Here is a 22,316-nt window from a genome sequence, read left to right on the forward strand (position 1 = left end):
GGGCTCCAATTTAGGCAAGATTATGTTTGATTTTTTTCTCTGCCTTTAAAGGACTTTTAACACACAAGTAGCTTAGTCTCAGAACATAAGAACAGGTGGCATAGAGATTTGGATCATGAAATAGTGGAACTAAAAGTATTTTCCTCTTCTTTTAGGAGGTACTTTTTATTGTTCACCATTGTATTCTGGAGCTCAAAGAAATCTGCATTATTATGTTACTGCCAAACTGCTTTTTTTTCTCTTCAAAATGTAATTGCACTAATTAAAATACATTTAAATAACATTCTTCCCAAATAAGCATTGAATCAATATCCTCAGCACCAGCCCTGCAACCTCCAATCAATGTTTACGGGATCTTAAAGATATTTTAGCAAAATGATTGCAGTATAGCCAACCAGGAGGGGCTCAACTTTGCTACATAATTACTTGATACTGAACCATCTGCCCTACTACAGACTCTCATGTGACCTGTATTTGTGCCAAATGATTTCCAATAATGACCACTATATTTATAACAGTTTTTTAGTTGGTTCCACAATTAACATTTCAATGTAAAATACACTGCTTGTGAATAAGTGGGATGGAAAAATACATTTTGGGGAAGTTGTATCCAGATGGGAATGTTTACTCAAAGTGCTAAGGGACAAAAAAATCAAACTATGGCACACATTTTGCATAGCGTATTCTCAGTGACAAAGTTTGCGAGATCATGCAGCGGAACAGTTTTCTTAACGTGATCTCACTGTCACTATGGTGACTAACACTTTCATATAAATAAGATTATGTAGATCAATTTGTACAGCTGAGTGTTTTCCTGGAACAATATGAATGAAGTACATTTCTCAAGGGTAGCATTCTTGATTTAGCCTTACAGTACAACTTCCCAGTCCAAAGACCGTCACCAGACTGCTGCTTCTTTTAGACTTGCATGAAAATTAGACAGCCACTTGTACAACTCCACAGCGGAAGAATACAATTATTATACAGTATACACAAACACAACTACACATCTCGCAGTTGCTCAAGAGCCTATTTACAAAACCAATACAAATATAACTGATTTACCTGTATCTTGGCTCGGCCAAGATTTTGAAATTCAGACGTTGCCTCAAAAATCACAAATCTCAGATCCTGATAATATACTGCACTGTCCATAACACACGAGGAACTCATAAGCTTAAGTATATTTTGAGCTACCATGATGGTTGTGCTAAGGTATGGTACTATGTAGGAGCTACATAAAATAAACATTACTAATAATAGTATTCGTAGTAGTATTGTTGTTGTGGTAGTACTACTACAGTATGTCAGGCTCATGTCATGGATACTGTTGTGTATTCTATAGCATAGCACTGTTAAGAATGTAATGTAAATATATAACTTTCCTGTAAAATATGCTCTGTTGCATTTTGTTTTCACAGAAATGAGTACATTTCCATATGCATAAACAGTGTATGCTGTCTCATCCTTTTTCAACAGGTATGTTCAGCTTTCCTGATAATTCTGATGACCAGCATCATAGTAGCATTGTCACAACTGTGCCAAAACTTATGGAACAGCTGTTATTAAAAATAGTTTTTCAAAAGCCTTAATAATCCACAGTAGAACTGTTCTTAAATTATGAATCAGTACTGTGAATATATTTTCTCATTTGAAGCACACAGAGGACCCCTTTAAAAGCCTTTTATATTTTATGCATTCTATAAATATTTCTCTCCCTTCCTAGAAACAATGGGCATTAAAATATTTTTTGTTATTGTTATTTTTTTAGTGATTGAGCAATTCATTAATTTCATCTGGTATTCTACATACTTACAATCTTTCAATTTACAGTATATATGTTTTTTAATCTGATGTCATTCCATCCTCTTCTTATTTTTGCTTTGTTTCCAATTAGTATCTGTACAAACAGCATACAGATAGACTTTTCACACCACTGAATAAAGGTTATGTACTGTATATGAAACCCTCATTATGATTATAACATTTGATCCATGTTCTTACTGTATAGTTGTTCTAAGGACTGAGAGTGAAAACTGCCTTCACTCAACGTTCCAATAGGCCATGAGGGGTAATTGCAGGCAGCTAATTAAGCACTTGCACCAGACCTGCCCAAAGGAAACCTTTGAGAATGAACCCTTTATGTGTGATGCAAAGCCTAAAAGAGACGCCCTACAGATTTCAGAGATGGGGTGTCTGTCAGACAACGGCAACAAAAGAATCATTTTGAAAAAGGAAAATCTTAAAATGCCTCTTAATGATAAAGTTGTTACTGTGCATTTCAAATACAGCTACCATCCATTAAGGGAGAAATATAACCCTTTCTCGCCGGTAAGAAGTTAGGACACCTTGCAAAAAGCCATATGAAAGGCCTGATAAGCAATAGAAAATATATATATATATTTCGGGTGCAGACTGATGTCAAATAATTTTAACATAGATTTACTTGAAAAATAAAAAATACTGTCTGCATTAACTAATTCTGTGACTGCATGAGTGTTGAGAAATTTAAGGTTGTAATTCATTTTATTTCATTTGTTTTCTCGTATCTACTATACAGTAGATCATGGCAGAAAATAGTATATGTATTCCAAGTAAAAATATTAGCAATAATAATAGTTAAATTTCATCACAATATAAATAACAAAGTCTTTGAAGTAAAATGTTCTATTTCAAGTCATGGAATATTTTTATTATTTTCTTTACAATAATAATATTATTTGACTGCTACTGTATGACTCATTTACCGGCATTTAGTAATATTTAGTGCTATTGTGCCCCATGTATTTATTAGGTTTATTCGTTCATAGATTTTTTTTCACTATTCATAATAGAGTTCACTGTATATTTTTTACTGTATTTACAATATAATACTGTATATTAAAGATAGATTTTTTTTACTTGAGCAAATTTCTTCTAATTTAAGACATTAGGGTTAAATCTTCCTCGGCATTCACCAAGTGGAGCGAAGAAATATATAGAGGATGAATTATGAGTCTTACAGTACAGGTATGTATTGTATAAACTCATAAACAGAAGAAAATTGCAAGTACTTAAGTAAAGCATGTGAACAGAATTCTGAACACTGTTATGGAAAATTGCTATAGTTTCTTTTCATTTTACCACAAAATTGAATTTCCTCTTGTATAAAAATTTTTAAAGAATGTGAGTTTTATTTACAAGTTCGTGAAATCCTAAAGATTACAGACAATTTACAAAAAGAAGCATATTAAGTTATATTAATATATATCATGTCCAGTATGTGTATCTACTGGATTCTGATGTTTGATGACATTTTGTCTCATACTTTTTTGATTTAGTCTGTTTATTTTGAGATGTTATGGGAGTCTATAACTGTAATCAATTCGCTTACTTTATACCACTTTTCACCTCAGTATACAATATTTATTGTGTAATCCTTTGTTTGCTGAAAGACACTGTGAAGACTTTTTCAGTTTTATTTTTGTAGTTTATATGTACCTGTAAATGTATATAAATATTAATCAGCATTCCAATGTATAATCCTGTTCTACTTCTGTTTCTTTGAGTGATGCATAACAGATTAAAACAGCAAATAAACTCTACCCTTGTGAAATATTTTTTTTCTAATATAATTATTGATTTTTTGTTGTCCAAATATAAAGGATTTCATAAAATATCATATACAGTACCTGCAGTCTGACATTCCTCAAAAATAGACAAATTTCTGTTCGTTTTCTGAAGGCATGTTAAAAGCTTGTCCACACAAGTATGACCTCAGGATTAGTCATATGTGATTTTGACTTTTCTGTCTGATTGCACAATAGATCTATGAAATAAAGTCAAATCTTCTCATCTAGCAGTAAATTTATCATTACATCCAGTTCATGACTAATTAGCAAATATGAGAGACATTGACAGTAATTTTCCCATGTAACAGATTTCAGTGACCTTGTTGTCACAAAGAGAAACCCAAGAACAAATAAATAAAAACAAATATAAAACAAACAAATTAATAAATATGTACCCAAATATTGGATTTCTGATAGTGGCACAGTACAATAATGTTAAATAAGGACAATTGATATATAAAACACCAACATCATATTTAACAAAAGCAACAAAATAATAAATAGAAACGAATCTATAAAACTATAATCACAGTAGAATTATATGAATCCATGGCATTTAAGAGACTAACAGATTAACAGATAATTGAAAGATCAATAAAAGAGGATTTCAAGACGTCTGCAAGCTTAGCTCTATAAACAATTTAAAATATTCCCTAAATAATTATAATTATGCAGGGTAGTTTTATTTATTTGGCTTGTAGCATGCATGAAATATTTCATCAATTTTTATTGATTTAAATAATCGATCATTTTTATATGGGTTTTATAGAAAGCACACTTTGCTTGTCCATATGTTAATATTGTGTTACATATACTGTATAAATAGAACCTTTTAACTTATGTTTTATGCTGTATGTTTTAAAATGAGGATGAATTTAAAAATACTGTTCAAGAACTCAGATTATTACGCAGTGGATAGGCATATATTTTCCAAAACACATTGTAAATTTATTACGGTCTACACGACTTACAGACCTCTGCGTTATTTGACCTTTTACAGTAGTGTATGTGCAAAGAAGTTTACGAACTCATGTTGAAATCACACAATACCAAAATAACCTGAACAGCCTCTATTCTCTGTTCTAGAAATTTTCAATCCCAGTTCTGTCCTAACATGTCACATCGCTTATTTCCAGTTAACCTATCCTCGTGCCTTATTTAACAAGCAACTTTTAGATCTGCAAAGCAACAATATGTTTATTCCATGCTGAAAAGAGAAGAAAGAAAGCACAACGTTCTTCTCCACAGCCGAAACTTTGTGTTTTCTTTCTTCTCTTTTCAGCATGGAATAAACCTATTTCTTGTTCCTTTGCAGGCTACGTACAGTATGCTGACGCTGCTACTCGCCTGAACTTTTAGATCTGCTTAACACGGTTTAAATTTACGTAACTTCGAACAAGCTCTAATAATTAAATGCTAAAACATTGGTATACCACCGTTATAGTTCAGGTGGGTAGCTGCGTCAGCATGCGTAGGCTGCATCGGAACAAGTAATAGGTTAATTCCATGCTGAAAAAAAGAAGAAAGAAAATACAACGTTTCGGCCGTGGGGCCTTCTTCAGCCCCATGGCCGAAACGTTATGTTTTCTTTCTTCTTTTATCAGCATGGAATAAACCTATTACTTGTTCCTTTACCACCGTTATGCCATGCATACGATACACCTGTTTTACCTGATGATGACAGCTACAGTACCTCACGAAATAGAGAAGTACAGTAACTAAGCGGCATAAATAGGAACACTGCACCAGACTTCATGGAGACATGTCGGGCACTCTGCCTTCTTTTAAATAAGTTAACACGCACCTTCAGATTGGGTATATGCGTAAGGGCGGTGTTCGGGTTACACAATAAATGTTTTTCTTAGTCTAATGAAACTGGGAAAACTTTTATTCAGGTTGGGTAGCTATCAGATCCACGTGGGAAGGTCCTTCCACAAAGTGCACATGTGCCTCTTGAGCTGAGCATATGTGGTTACTTGTTTCCCGAGAACCATTTTTATGTCTGCGCGCGCGATTATGTGTTTTTTTTTTGCCACAATGTGCATCTGCTTTAAGGCGACAATAAAGTCATGAAACCCAACAGTTGTCAGAAGGATTGGTAGTCTGGAGAGGCAAGGACAGGGATGGAAGACAGCGCCGATTCTTCGTCTGCAGGTATTATGATTGGGTAGGTACTGTATATTGGGACGAGCAGCTGTTCTTTGTGAAGAGTATACACAATTTCGCTAAGCATATGTCACCACAAATCACGGTTTCCTTTTCATGGTGCACACACATTCGACAAGGAGGGAAGAAAGCCTGTTTTCGACAAGACAACGAAAGAAACAGGTGTTAAGTGGCGTGCGCAATACACCTTTTGACGCATCAAACCCCCCTTGTCTTACCTCGCGTTAAAGTAATATGAATACTGTGTTTACATTTTTGTGAAAGCTTAATTTGGAATATGTAAACAAAAGATTCGTGAACTTTTTTCAAGTTCAAGGGCTAGTCTTTGTGTACCTCCCCTCTCCCCAGATTCTAAGTGCGCCCAACATTACCAGACGCAACCAGGAACATATGGTGTCCTCTAACCTATCCAAAAGTCAAGAGCGCATGCTGTCTTAATAACAGACAGATCTGAACCGGACTCTTTTACGTTTATAAAAATAGGCTAGTCTTATCTCAACTGAACGTAGCAATTAAATGCAACATTTGGTCGGAAGAACCCGACACATTTATGTCTTTAATGAGATTGCAAAACCTCTCCAACATTCACAAACCAAATATGTCTTCGGGGAATCATCTGATCACCATATGCTTTCAATAAAATAGACAAATAGGGCAGGGAGATAGGATATGCTGTCAGCCTGTTATAAAAAGCGCAAAATAATCCAATGTAAACTGAATATCGCCGCCTTACAAATAACTATTTGATGCCAAATCCATATTCTGGCACCCTGGGCAGGTGTGAGTCTAAACCTGTTAGTTTTCCCCTTGATTTTTATCAGTGTTGTGTGTAATATCGTGCTTGTTATGCTAAGTAAGGGTAAACATAGGCGACCAGTTGCTGTGGAAATGGTAGAGTTATCAGAAAAGTGTTAGTCTGAAGGTGATTTAACAATAAACTTGCCTTGCTCCAGAGCAGGTGATACCTGCCCCCAGCCCCGTGATTAATACTTCCTCAACCACTCCACTCCACAATCTGTTGCAATTATTTATTAAACGAAATCTATTTATTATTATTTTAGCAAACAGTAGTACCAGGTGGGGCTTTATTTTCGTCTTCAGCTTTTGTTTGAAGGACGTTTGAAGTGGGCAGTCTAAGCCTGAAAACTCGCTCACCAGATTTTTGCCATCCATTTGTTAAAGTTCCAAACTGCCAGGCATTCTATTCAGTTTTTCTCTTGTTCAGACATGTAAAAGGCCACATATATAAAAGAGAGAAAAAAGAAAGTTCACATGGAAAGTGAAAAAATAAGCTTTCAAAAAAACATCTAATTGCAAGCCAGTTACCATATGCACTCCACTTATAAAAGCCCAAACAATTTCTTTTCTAGCGCTTTTGGAGACGCGTGCGCACGGTGGCAGGAAAATGTCAGAAGGACCCTAGAGGTACCTCAAGAAAGGAATAAATGGAATTTAATGTGTTATCGAGTTTTTTACGGTCTATTATTTTTATATCGTGTTCTCATACTTATGCTTCTTTGACCACATGAAGTCTTTGATAAAAACATAACAAAGTAGACCTGTGCCAAACGTCTGTTCTCAAAGGGCTACCGTTAGGTCACCTGAGGTTCTAAGTTAATAATAATAATTACCTACTTGCTTAAAGTCTGAGAGAATATTCCCCACTGTTTTTTACATGTCTTACTTTGAAGTAAATATAGTGTTAAGGTCGCAGAAAGAAGAATAATTAAATGCGTAATTGCTGTTAAGTTTGGCACATTTTGCGCATTTCAAAACAATAAGTCATTCAAACAAGAACAAATGCAATAGAAAAGAATACATACTTTCCAAAGATTTTCTTATGTCTTTAATCGGTTTATACAAAAACATCCGAGTTGCTGGTAATTAGAACGCGTAAATGCTAGTGTGATAAAAATGTGTTGACATGCTTTATCCACTTTGGACACTCCAGTACCGGGATGTATGATTTTGCTTGCTTGGATAATGGGAAACAAATTAGGATCAATTACAAGCAGTAGCCATACCGAGAAGCCTACGGAAACATATTTTGCTGCATTTTCGAGGCAGAAATCTGAATAAATAGAACTAAAAGGTATGCTTTTCGGTATATACATATATTTGCACTATTAAAAGGACGATGTAAAATTTCGTAACAAAAGTGTTTGAGATTTGCAGATTCAGTACGTTTTACCTCTCCGATATTTTAGTTGCTGCGTTGATTTTTTTTCGAACTTCTCTCGGAGGTAGTTAACATTTGATTCGTTAGAATTAATATTTAATGTTTAAATAAATTTGTTTTAAAACCTCTTACCCTTTTTGTGATTTGTTTTAATTAGCAAAATAAATAAATTTCCATTCAATTTTGGCATTAACAAGATGAATCAATATACTATAAACCATTAATGTATTTTAATTTTTACGTAATGTTTTGTGTCTGTAACATGCAGTAGGTGAATACAACATCTCTCAAATTATACATTCAGTATAAGTGTTCATTATGTTATAATTTACCCAATTAACAGTTATCGTGAAATCATCGTTTACAGTATGTAATGCATATTTTTTAATATAATATCTCATTATATTTTTAAGATCTCAACTGCTATTCAGTGGTTCATTTTTGCTGTGTTGTTTCAGAAAACTAGAAAACAATACATTTAAATAAAATAGACATACATTATGGTTACGTTATAGAGAGGATCTACTGAATAATCAAAATGCACTGCAGTCTGTAAGAAAGTAGTTGAGTTTTCTGTGTGCATCCATTCTTGACCAAATCTCTTAGATTACATTAAAACATGTCGAGCTGGTGGACCACCAATCTAACATTCTTTGTGACCCTAACCTGACTTAAACACGAAAGGTATAGAAAACAATATAAACACATTATTTTGTAATTGACTAGAAAAGATTGTTTTAATATTCTAGTGAAGTTCCTGCACTCAACTGGTAACCGCAATGATTTGCAATCGGAACAATATATTTTTAATCATGACATATACTGTATGCAAAATAATGAATGCATTTGAAGAAAAAACAATTCATTTAACATTAACTTTATAAAACACTCATTGCTTTGAGTTTATGCATGAATTTTAACCAATTCAGTTTTGCATGTTTCATTACGCACACCGAATTTGGAATTGACATTTGTTTCCATCTCGGTTAGAAGCAGCAATTACTCTAATGTGCTGTTGCACTTTGGAGCTAAGCGTAAAACAGAATTAGTTTTGAAAGTACAGTACTCCATATCACAATGTATAAAACTAAACTCTTAACTATGGAATGTCTGTGAATGGCAACTTGGCATCCATTTGGGTTAACTGCCCAAATTAGTATATTTTTATAAATACTAAAAAGTTTCCGATACTGCACTGTGAGAATGTCAAAGCTCAAATGAAACAGGAGAGTTGGCACAGATTTGCTGGAGCAGCGTGTCTCTCACTGACGTTGCTGCAACCCTGCAGACATCTGAAGAAGTAGCAGATGCACAGAGAGCAGCAGGAGTCCTGCGCAGGTGTCTGCAACTCCGATCCTGCAGAGTACAATCCTTTAGGCTTTACTGTATATGAGGCCTTAAATGAATTCGTTAAGAATATTTTATAACCCTTAACATCACAATGGAAGTTTTTATGCATCCTTCCACAGAAATCAGAAGTATATTGTTTCGATTCTTTACAAGAAACTTTGTGGGCATTGTATTTATATACTGTATAAAGTCCATCTGTACTTTACAAATAGTCATGTATTTACAACACATTGCCCTGCATAACTAATAGCTGTGCTTGTGCAAACTATCCCTGCTTTTTTTCTGCAAGGCACACCATAAAATAGTTGTTAAAGTCCTACCTCCACTAGCCAACATTTGAGGAATGACTACTAAATACTGGGTTGCAGGATTACATTGAATTGGATGTGGTATCTGTTCCATAATCAGTCCAAATTTAAAATTTACATTCCAGTCATGTCATGTTGTGCTAGCAGAATTACCTGCAGTTGAGGTTATGATAAGGAAAACAATGTATGGGATTTAATAAACATTTCCACCATTTGTTAATAGGGTGAAGAATCAAAGGGAAGGTGACTGAATTACCTACAGAGATTCTGTTCTCTTGACCATGGGGTTATAATATTTCAGCCATAGAAAATTATCTCAGTCCATCGTCAAGAGCATTTAATTGTGCTTCAAAACCATTTTAAGAAAAACTACTGTACAAAAAGATTGTATTGTGTTAGTCTGGATATAATAGCATTAAGTAGTTGATACAGGGTAAACATTTATTTACATTGTACCAATGCAAAATGTTCTCAGTACTAAATGAAGAAATGCAAGATACAGTATGTTTGCAACAGCAATATACAGAGCAGACACAGGTAAATAATTTGCACAAAACATTATGGGTCACCACAAACTTACTAATGAATTTGCACAACTCACAAATCAACACAATGAGATCATCCCACTAACCCATCTGAATATTTGAAATTCATTTTTTCATAATAATATTTTAAAAATGGGTTTATCCAGGAATTATGTATGAGAAACAAAAAATGAAGGAATAGGAAAAATAAAAACATGTACTGGGATCCTTCTTTGTTTGGTATAGTAATAAAACCACAGAAGGACAAATTTAAACTGTTTGTTTAATGAGAGGTTTCTGTTTTCTACCATCCTCCTTGGGTCTTTATGCTTTTGGCATCTAAAATAGGGGCAGTTCTTTGCTTAGGAACTTGACAAAAATTCAATTTCTTCTTTAATTTTTTTTAATTATGCCCTTGTCCCCTGATGATTCAAATGGGTTGTATATTTTTAAAATAATTATAAGCTTAAGGGGTTTAAAATACATTAAAAGATGCATACAGTAGTTTGTCTGATGGAAGAGAAAAAAATAAATGGAAATATTCTGCACCATTCCATCCATTTGAGAGAAGTTTTGAGTATAGGTGATTTAGTACAGTACATTGGGTATGTCAGAGAAGTTATCAAAATTATGCCAATCTAAAATAGGCTTATATTTCTCTGTCACTGAAAGCAAGTGTGTTTCAGTGTACAATAGGCCATACATTACAATAAGATGCAGTCCTTGCAGCATAGTACATGGAAAGGTTGTGCATTGTTTTTTTGGGACTGTGGAAATAGACAATACATACTTTTCACTGGCCATGCAGGTTTTTTCTACCCTTATTTACTTTAAGAAGAGGAAAGCAGGTGTTTATGTCTTTCATTGTATAGAAAGCAGAATTATTTCTGGGTTACCAATCTAAACAACTCTAGAGCTTAATAAAAGCATTGCACAGCTTGGGTTGGGTGTGTTTATACTGTACATTCACATAATACACATTTAATGTTATCTTGAGAACACAAAGTACTCAGAGGGACCTCTAATTTGTGTTAATCATTTCTTTAAAGTGTATTTCTGCCAAATTAAGGAAAAGAGATTTCTCTGAACATACAAAAACTGAATTCACTGGGACAGAGAATGTAAGGTACTATACATTAGGCAAAGCATTTTATTGAACCACCCATTAAACAGCAAGACTCTAAAAGGATGCCCCTTCTTCAAATAGATCCAGTGTTATATAAAAAATACAGTTCTTGAGTACAAGGATTTGTAAGAGCAATGCATATGGATCAAAGAAAATGCACCAATTCTTTTCTTTTAATACGCACTTGAAATTTTCCAATAAATATGCTATAGTCTTATTTGGAAATACATCCAAAGTTTTCTCAAATTAAATTAATCTTCAATAAAAGTCAATTCTATTTTAAAAAAAGAATTCAACATAAAATCCTTTATATTTGAGTGTAATGAATGCTAATTCAAATTATGATGTTCCATCATGACTCACCTACTGTCCAGTATATGTTCAAATGCTGATATTTTTCAGACTTTGCTTTCTTTCTACATATTTAAGAAAAAATAGTAAAAATCTTATAACAAATACTTGAAACCGTGTTTGGAAGTGGGGAGGACCTACAAAAGGCTCTGAAGCAAAGTCGATCAATTACATTCATTCTTATAAAGCACACTTTTAATAAAAATAATTCTCAGGTCACTAATATACGCTCCGTTTACGGTATAAAAATTGTAATTTTCTCCGTAATGCCCCAAGATAACTTACAATGCAATTAAAAAAATAACGGTCCATCCACCTCATTGCAATGTAGGTGACCCATGCACAATTGCATGTATAGTATTCCAGCTAATACAGTATCTGTAAAAAATAATTAGAGCTTCGCTCCAAGTACTGTACAATGGAACGGGAGATGGCGTTTTTTTCAAATAACAAGGGCAAAGTATTTAATCTGTTACTTAATTCAGATGGTGAACACATTGAAAAAATGGCACGATCTCATGAAAAAAATCGCCATCTATAATAATTTAATAAAACCTCTATACTGGGCAGCTGGGCAGAGTGATTGGTGTCCTTTTGGATCAGAATAATAACACTACATGAAATAAATATACATATTTATTACTTACATCCTAGACACCTTAGTTTGTGAATTTGATCATGAAACAATGTGTTACATATCGCAAATGTCCTTGATTTATATATTCAGGAGGCAAAACTAGGTACAACTGCACTTTTTCTTTAAGGGGCTTTTCATTTTCTTTCTCGCGTCTTGTAGTTCCTAGAAGTTGCTCAACTATGGTCTTTGCCTTTGTTGCGCCTTGAGAGTGGAGTAATTAGGTTGAAAAGAAGCCACTGAAGGGACTCGCGTGGCTAGGTTGCCGAGCCTCAGGCGCTGATTGGTCACTTCCCAGGCGCTAATGATTCAGGCACACTCCAGGCAGGCTGATAAGATAAAAAAAAATGCCAAAAAGGGCACACTCTGGCTTGCTCATCAAATCCCTATTGTCTCCGAGTCCTATATAACGGGGACACGGGGAGTCGTGTGCCAGACGCACAGCCCTTCACGAGACCGCACTCAACATAAACTGACAGTTCTGCATTTTGAAGTAAGGGCAAAAAAGAAGAGCCAAGGACAATATTGATAAGACTTGTTCGTCCACACGACTCCGAAGCTTTTGTCCTCCACCTCAAGTCTCTTTCAGGTAGTTGATGTTGGACAACTTTGAAAGGACCGATATCGAATGTTCAAGGCAAAAATGCTGTTTTGCATTATAATAATCAAAAGACTAAAATCAACACTTTTAGTACTTTTCTTTGTTATGTGATTTGTGATATAGAATAAGAATGTACTCTTTTAAATCATTTTACAATAGCATATTTGGGACGCGGTTTAAAGTGCTGTTTCGATTTATTTAACGCAATTTGTTGCTTGTTACAGGATGTCGCCCAAGACTGGCTGTACTCTAACTGGAGCACGAGACTTCTACTTTGGGATCTCCAAAGACGAAGGGAGCATTTTAAGTTTTGAATCCCCAAGTCCTTCCTGCACCTCTGTGACAAAGTCCTTCCCAGACGAACTGACAGACAGCTTTCAGTCAGGGGACGACCCGGAGGAAACTGGGGATTCCTCGCCAAGCCAAACTCAGGCACCTCAGGAGAAAAGACCAAAAACCAAAAGAGTTAGATCGAAAGTGAAATGTGAGGGCTTGGTAACAAAACAGAAGAAAAACCGCAGAGTGAAAGCTAACGACAGGGAAAGGAATCGTATGCATAACTTGAACTCTGCCTTGGATGCGCTGAGAAGCGTTCTACCAACTTTCCCAGACGATGCCAAACTCACTAAGATTGAAACCCTGAGATTCGCTCATAACTACATTTGGGCTCTCACCGAAACACTAAGGATGGCGGACCAGTGTCGCCTGATTCCAAACCACCACGAGGACAGAGAATCCTTCTTTCATATTCCAAGCTCTTGCATGATGGACCTGGCCAGCCCGACCAGTGTTTGCTCTTCTGAATGGGACTCCTCAACATACTCGCCATCCTCTCATGACGCCGATGGCCACAGCCCCGACATATTGGTCGAAGAGGGGTTTTCTTGCTACCCGAGTAAGATCAATTGTAATGCCAACATGCACAACAGTCAGACAATGCATAGCTCCTCTTTCCCAGTTTATATTTAACATGGAATCTCCTGTAAAAGAAAATATACTCTCGCGATCCTTCTGCTTTAGAATTCGTCGTGGGAAACCTATACGAAGTATAAAGAAAATACGACCGGTGTATCTGCAGGTTCTAATCAGAAAACTATTGTATTTTGTGATGAGGAGTGTTTTCTAAAAGTAGTATATACTGTATATTTGTATATTGTTTTTTATCAGTCTTATTTCAGTCCACTTTGCCTTAAACCTTGAAGCTGTAGTCTTCTAACAAAATGCACTTTTAAATGTTTGTTTTAATAGCAGTGCTATGGCAACATTAAGGAAGCAATTCTTCTCTATCCTCATGAAATAATGTGTAAATATTGTTTTTTCATTTTTTTATACTTGAAGAAAAATGTGAAATGTCTTAATTTTTCCATGAATGATTAATATAGATTTGTTCTCAACAAACGGCGATTTTTACTGCAAGGGGATAATATATGTAAATCAATTGTTATATTTATTAAATAATATTTCTATATATTTTGTATATAAGAGCGTTATTTTCGTTTCTGTGATTCTTTTGCTAAAATATCTGGTATAGCCAATAAACTATTGCGATAAAGAAATCCTTTTGCTTATGTTTTCCTAAATATACCACGTGAGTAAAATTCCATCTTGTTATTCTTCTCGCTTCATGTTATTATTACAACTGAAAGTTACAAATGCTTATATTGTATATGACCTGACTAAATCTATCACACTTACCCTTCAAAGTGGAGCAAAATGACAAGACTACGCCAGTAGCCTATTTTCTTCCACTAAAATGTGAGAGGAGTGAGATTATTTGCAGACTTGAAGTGTAAATAACAGTAATACTCTAGTACATTCCATCGCAAATATATTGTAAGTTTGTCTGCAATTTAAAAAGCACGAGGGAAAATAAGTCAGAGTCCCTTTGTAGAAGCAGAAATCCGTAGTCCTCTTTAAGCATCATGTTCACAAAGAGGCCCTTGAGAGAAGGGTCCATTGTGATGCTAACTATTGTCAGATGAATGAAATCACTGGAGGGTAAGGAAACTTGGGAGGCGAAGTGATGGCATGGAAGAAAAGCCTTTTTTCATGTATCAATGATTATCAGTAAAATAAGAGAGACAGGGCGAACGAGCATGAAAGTCATACGAAGTTTTCATGAAAATGAAATAACTGAAGTATTTCTTCCAAACTAGAAATCCACGTGATTGGATTTTGTTTCTTTTTAGCTTACTATATTTGTATTTCGTTTTAAAAGTAATCTAAGGTAGAGTTACTGCAATTTAATTTTTGCTTTTAATGGGGAAATGCACTTTTACGATATAGTGCACTATTACAGTGAAGGCAGATACTCGAAGTTTCGCAAAGAGAAATACAATCTCATTTGAATCTCACTAAGAAAACATCTTTCCAACATTGTTCACTGGTGCTATTGGCTTTCCGGTAATAAAGGTTTTTTTTTTAAAAAAATGTCTAGAAAAGGTTTAAACATTTAAAATACGATTTTTGTATATTTTCAGTTCATCTGTTTTTTTCGCTTCAAGTTAATTTACATTGACTGACATATTTTGGTTCGAACTATGTTCAGACCAAATCACGAGTTAAATTGTGAAGTATTTGCTTCCAATCTGGGATGCGGCACTATTAGTCCCAATAACCTTTTAATACCCCAATTAGTAATGTAATTACAGCATTCAAAACACAGGTTCTACAAAACTCAAATACTTAACAACGAATTTCTATCGAGTATATATTAGAAACGTGTAAACCCCTAGTAAATATATGATCGCTTTTAATATTATACAACAGTAGTATTCGCTGAAGGAATGTTGTCTCTGCAGGTTAACCCAACATTCATAACTATAAACAGCCAGACACTACACCCGTATTTGTGCAAGGGTAATCTTCAGTAAGGAATCAGCAGCTCTTTTTAAAGGCAAATCACATCTTATTAAAGCATGTTTTTTTAAAATAAATAAACTGTCCATCTGGGAAATATAATGTGGTTATTCATAAATTATTAATTTCACTCAATTCCAAATAAAGCACTAATGCACTATTAGTGTGTATGTTTACAAAAGTGTTGCCAAGTCAACGGATAGCTTTAGGAACGGTTTAGAAAAGTTCATCTGAAGGGTAACAGAGTGCCAGATTGCAAGGTTACCCAGAATCCCCCAGAGATAAGTAAAAAGTCTTTATGGTCATATTGTTTCTTAATTTACAAGAGCCCCCCACTTCTTTGTGACACCTCTGAGATTTATGCGCTAAGACTTGGAGACGCGTCTACGGGCGGTGGTGCTGAATGGATAGCTCCTCAAGCGCGTACTAAAATTACTACTTATGTCTCGGTGAGACTTTCTTTCACAACTAAAGATCTCATACTGGGAGTCTGCCAGACCTCTGTCACCGACCCTGTATCCGTACTATAGCCAAACAAATCACCATTTACACGGTAAATAACCTCTCCAAAACAACACGAGAATAGGCATTGAGGGGCGTGAAAACGTTTCCAAAGAATGAAATGCTTAGCAGGCGTGCGATTCTTAACTGCCCTTTACGATTTCATTTTTTGTTTCTACAGACGGTATTATTTGCGGATACAATCTCAATGCAATGCACATAGAGGTGTCAGATTCCATTCTAATCTGGTAAAAATCGTAGTAACTTCAATGAGGTCAGGGAAAATATAAAACTATTGTACAATAACCATGTTCTATGTTGTAGGAGAATACAGTACAATAAAGGGTCCAGTCAGAATTCCAAGTAGAATAACATTAATGAGACTCTAGGACACCAAGATCATTAGCAATCATTCTCCCTAACTCGCATTTACATTTACTTTGAAATACGCTAATTCCTCACCCGAGGACTGTAGTTAATCATTGACTTTCAGTTAACATTCTAGTGCGGGTGTGATTTTATTCTGTTATACAGTCGAACACTAGGACCTGCGCCTATCAAAGGTAAAACTGCCTTGAATGTTTGTCCGGTTAAGACCACAAATGAAAAAAAAATCGCATACATATACAGTGTAAACCGGGTTGTAATGCATTGCCCCTAGACCTATTTTTTCAATAAAAAAGCACACCTTTAAAACGGGTTGAGGATTGGCTCAATCTCTAGAATGGGTCGCTCATAGCAAAGCTGACCCCTGTACAGCAGACGTTGTACCTGCTTACACTACTACCGCTAGAGTCTTCGGATTTTAGCTCAAAAGCGATTCCTCTGATTTGCGAGCTGGCGGTGTTGTCAAAATGAAACGCATCGCTCCATCAAACTATACTTACTGCCGACAGGGCACGATGGAGTTCGCAGATTACCACTTAACGAATTGGTCTGAATCATGACACAATAACATACCTAATTTTTCAAGTGCCGTATCCATTGACAATTCTTACCTGCAACAATCGACAATTCTAACTTGAGGGTAAACCGAAAAAATAACTGTGATTCCAAAATAATAGAATAAATACGTTCCAGGACTCCGTGTATTTGACACGTGATTGTAAAACAACATAAAGTTAGAGTTAACTCCCAATTTACCCATTTACTTATAAGTTTGCTTTTTTATGATAATGGTATCGGGACATTACTAAAACACGAACCACTGCAAGTACAGTAACTGCAAGTGGCAGAGTTCTGCAAAAAGTGCGTCTTTATACTGTACCACGCTTTTCTGTATGATTTAGGGGCGTACTCATGTTTTTAATCATTATGTTAAAAAACATTAAAAAGGTAATATGTCTTGTTATAACTCTTGAAATACTTTCCAAAATATCAGTCACCTCCCAGCGCTTTCGTGTTAATGTAACAGTACGTTACGTTTTATAAATACGCTTATTATAGTATTTAGTATTACAGTATTTAAAAGCCTCAGCTTTTATCATTATTGAGAATCTGAAAAAGGTTTTGTACTTCAAAGTAAAGAGCATTACACTCACTTTTAGGATGTTAGCCTCCATTTACCGTAATATTTTAGTACAGTAGTACTTCACTGTGTCTTTGAAGCAGCTTAACCTCAGCTGTTGCTCTGAATAAGCATTCGATACATGTTATTTTATTCCATTGTTTGGAGACATAGATTCTTAATGTGGTAATCATATCTCAGACATTTCCAAAACTGTATACAATATTAATAAAAAAAAACTTTTAGAACATTAAAAGCTATAAACAATTATTTGGGGTTATTTTTCTTGTTTGGTTGCTTCTAGCTTAATGATCAGTGGATCTCGTTTAGCCTTTTTGCTGAAAGATGCAAATTCAGGGAAGCGATTCAAAAATACGGTGGCATAAGCTTATTTCACGCACTCCACAACACCTTCTGTAAAGACGTGCTTTCTGGCTTCGCCACAAAAAGCACAACTTACTTTTCATTAAAGCCCTCAGGTCCATGAAATAATTGATTATAAAGAAATAGATTTCTTTCTTGTTCAATGGCAATATAAACATGTAGTCAATATTCTACATGTGGTCTTGCAAGCGCACTGTTTATCCTTACCATAGCATACCTTGATCTAAATTCTAAACTTATTACTAATTATCCTAACATCTCCAAAAAGAATAAAGCAGAAAGAAGAAGAACCATAAAGGGCTAATACTGTTTTATATATATATTAACTTTGTAATCACCAAATGAGATTGAAATTGAGAACAAAATACATACAGTAATTGGGGACAGCATGAATACCCAGAAAAGTGCAGTGAGATTCACTCCACAATAATTATATATTACTAATTCTACACCTCATCATAACGAGTGACTTGTTATGCAAAAAAAGTGTTTTCTAACGGAAGCAAGTTTTAGTCAACACATTCCCTTGTCCTAAGCCTTACTGCTTTTAGGTAAAAATAAAACAAGAATGAAAAAAAATAGTTTGTTTCGATACTGATATATTTGAATAATTCTTCATATTTATGTGGCAAATTTCATTCCAAAGGTTCCCCAAACCTCTTTACGTTTGGCAGGGGATTTTCCAACACTGAAGCTAGCACTCAGTACACAGCAGATCATGTAAAGGAGTGGGTAATTGCCTCATCATTGAATCAAGGGGGAACTTAAGGAAAGTCAGAATGTAGAAACCTAGAGTGACACTGGAGTTAGCATACCTACTTTTTCAAAAGGTATTATGGGATCTTTAATGATCAAGTAGTTAGGACCTCTATCTAATGTCCTATCCAAAGGACAGTAATTCCCACAACATATTGTCCCCATTCACACAACTGTAGCATGGGGTCAGAGTACTGCCTACTGGATTAGCAACACCTATAGCATTTATGCAGGTTTTCATTCTCTGAGCAAAATGGAATAGGCTTTCAGTGTAATCAAAAATGAGATTGGACTAGGTAATCTGCGCAACAAAGTAGCAGCATTAATACCTCATCTCCCCAGTAAGAAGCATTCAAGGAAGGGAATGAAGACTGTAATGTATATACCCACGGTGTCACGGATGTCGGAAAGGACGAACCGTGGAATGGCAGGAGAGCAGAAAAAGACCCTATGCGTAGCGGTGAGACGGGGGTTAGCTCAGCTGTTCAGGAAATGCCGTATAGAAACCTATGCCCTCAGGCCATGGACAGGAGTGACCTGGTGCTAGGCAGGTCTCAGGACATCCAAACCTCAATGCTGAGCGAGGAGCAGAGCCGGAACAGGAAGTAAATAGGCTATACAACAAGACACACCAGAAAGACATGAATAATCACAGGGAACTAGGAACAGGACAGGAGTAGAGCGCCCTCTAGGTGTACTGGGCATGACACACAGTTGCTGAGTATAGTGTATGACCATTCTCATGCTTTATAAGACTGCAAAGTTACTTATATTAGTTCACTCTTAGTGACTCTATTATCATGCATCATTTATGGTGGTTGGATCTAAAATGTAGATGATCCATTTCTTTAACATATTCAGTTTAAAAGCATTTTGCACATCTTATTCTATGTTGTTCATCAGAATAACCTTCCGAATTTGTCTTACAATCTACAGTAATTTATCAGCATTCCTATTATATTTTTCTCCTAATATGCAGAAGTATGTTTTCTGTATGAAAACTAAAGGTTTTACCCATGTCTGTTTCAGATACAATTGCCACACCGAAGCTTTGTAATTTGTGAGATTTGTAAATAAATGATTTGTAAATAAAATTCCATAAAATAATAAAACAGAATAAAACAGAATTTGCTTTGCTTTGACAAACCTAAATTAATGTAGGTGCAAGAAATTATCTTAACAGCCCACATAATTACAACACACAATCCACACAAGTCTTGCAGAATTGGGTCCCACACTCAATGCCTTCTAATTTAATAACCTTTTTTATCAGCAGGTTAGTGGAGTCGTCATGGGTACCAGGATGGGACCTAGCTATGTCAATATTTTTGTCAGCCGGGTAGAAGAATGCTTTTTTGCTTCCTATACTGGCTTTGTCCCTGACCTCTACAAGTGATACATTGATGATGCGTTGGTGCTGCTACATGCTCTAATGACCAGCTAGAGCACTTCCTGCATAAATTCAGTAACTCTCACCCATCCCTCAAATATACAGTTAACATAATCTCCACCACTCTTCCGTTTCTAGACATAAATTTATCTGTTAACCATGCACGACTCTCATCCTCGGTCTAATACAAACCCACAGATTCACACAGCTATTTCCTGTACAGCTCTTTTCATCCCACTCACACCAAAAACTCCCTTCCTTTTTCACAGTTCCTCAGGCTACGTCGACTCTGCAGTGATGACATGGATTTCCAGACCAAAGAACTAAAAATGTATTATTTTTTCATCAACAGAGGATACCCCACCCATGTTATCAATAGGGCCCTCACCCAGGCCTAAAACAGCCCTCGGCTCATCAACTTGACCAGGAACTCCTGGTCTCACAACTGCATTCCTTTGGTACTTCCCTACCACTCTAACACACTTTCTATCCCCAGGACCATTATTAACAACTACTCCATTTAACAAGGTGATCCCTCCATCGGTACCCTTTTTTCTAACCGCCCAATCATCTCACACCGCCGACCACAGAATCTAAGTAAACTTCTGGTTCACAGCTCCCTTGACTGCACTCGGCAATCATCCCCACCAGGCACCTTCCCCTGCAACAGAACTTGCTGTATCACCCGCAAATACATATCTAACAACACGCTCATTCAGGGCCCCTCAGGTCAATTCCAGATCACCCAGACGACATTCTGTACCTCCAGCAACCTCATTTACAGTATCTCCAGCAAAAAATGCCCAGCTGTCTACGCTGGGGAAACCGGAAGGAGACTAGGAGACCACTTCAGAGAAAACGTTCAGGCTGTGAAGATTAAAGATTTCTCCAAGCCCATAGTTTCTCATTTCACCTCAGATGGCCATGACCACACTGATCTCTCTGTCTCTGTTCTCAAAAAAGGGTTTCTCAACTCCCATAGCAGAAAAACAACAGAAACGAAACTCATCCTGAAACTAGGTTCACACCATCCCCCTTCTCTCAGTGACCGACTTATTTCCATGTAATATTTTCTATTCTCATGCAGGTTTTGACTTCACACCTTTCTTCACCCCTTTCCACTTTGCACTTCCTTAGTGGCCTTTCTGCTTCTCTGCCCTTCCTGCCTCCTCCCCTCTCTCAGCTTTTGTTCTTTTGTGCTATTTAATCTTTGCTTTTTTGCTGTCTGCCCTGTCTTTCTCACACCTGAAGAAGGCTTCACAGCCAAAATGTTGTGTTTTCTCTCTTCTCTTTTCAGCATGGAATAAACCTATTACTTGTTCCTTGGCGACCCACATAATTAGTTGAGTAGATTCTGTATGTGTGCAATAATGGTGATTTACATAAATATACCTATTTCTGTACACTCCTTCAGTCAGGAGTGAATTTCAAGCACAAACCCAACCATGAAGACTTACAAACTTTCTGGGATAAAGTTGTATGAAGGCAGAGATCAGGAGAATGGTGTTAAAATATCTATCTGCAGTTGATCATTAAGAAGTAGAAGGCACCAAGACACTGCCTAGATCGGGCTGTACCTCCTAACTAAGCAGCTGGGCAAAGGGGAAATTGTTGAGGCCAATGGTAACCTTGAAAGTTGAAATTGGTAGAAAATGCCCTGAAGTCAACAATATTCCTGTCACTTCAGAAAAGGGGCTTATTTATAGATCCATTTTCTAACAACTTTAACCTGTGTAGCAGGACCTATACTGGCAGGCAATGCGCACAAGGCAGGATACGCCCTGGACAGAAAGCCAGTCGATCGCATGGAAAGCATTACATCTGACACAAAACCAACATAGTGTGTCACTCTATCAAAACTCTTCTAGCTGTTAAACTTGGGTGCAACTGCATTATTTTCCTACTGTAGCTCTGTGTCTCATCAGCAGGAACTGGGAGGTTTGTCGAGACTGATGGGAACATAGAGTACTGGCAATTCTTAGAGAAAAATGTGATTCAGACCTGAAACTGGGAAAAACATCACCTTTCAGCAGCACAATGACCCAAAGCACAAAGCCAAAGCTAAACTG

General features: G+C 36.1%; 1 protein-coding gene and 1 pseudogene across 1 annotated transcript; both read left to right on the plus strand.

The window, feature by feature from the left end:
* The first annotated feature begins 12,601 nt into the window (after window positions 1–12,601).
* neurog3 (neurogenin 3) lies at window positions 12,602–14,394 on the plus strand. Its single transcript, XM_088638153.1, has 2 exons — window positions 12,602–12,838; window positions 13,075–14,394. Exon 2 carries the CDS (start codon window positions 13,076–13,078, stop codon window positions 13,817–13,819), a length of 744 nt encoding a protein of 247 aa, XP_088494279.1. The 5' UTR covers window positions 12,602–12,838; window position 13,075; the 3' UTR covers window positions 13,820–14,394.
* A 2,670-nt stretch (window positions 14,395–17,064) lies between these two features.
* On the plus strand, window positions 17,065–21,314 carry LOC148661617 (uncharacterized; annotated as a pseudogene).
* Window positions 21,315–22,316: the final 1,002 nt, after the last annotated feature.

Source organism: Lepisosteus platostomus, chromosome 6 (genome assembly GCF_059453375.1).
Source record: "Lepisosteus platostomus isolate fLepPlt1 chromosome 6, fLepPlt1.hap1, whole genome shotgun sequence".
Lineage (NCBI taxonomy): Eukaryota > Metazoa > Chordata > Actinopteri > Semionotiformes > Lepisosteidae > Lepisosteus > Lepisosteus platostomus.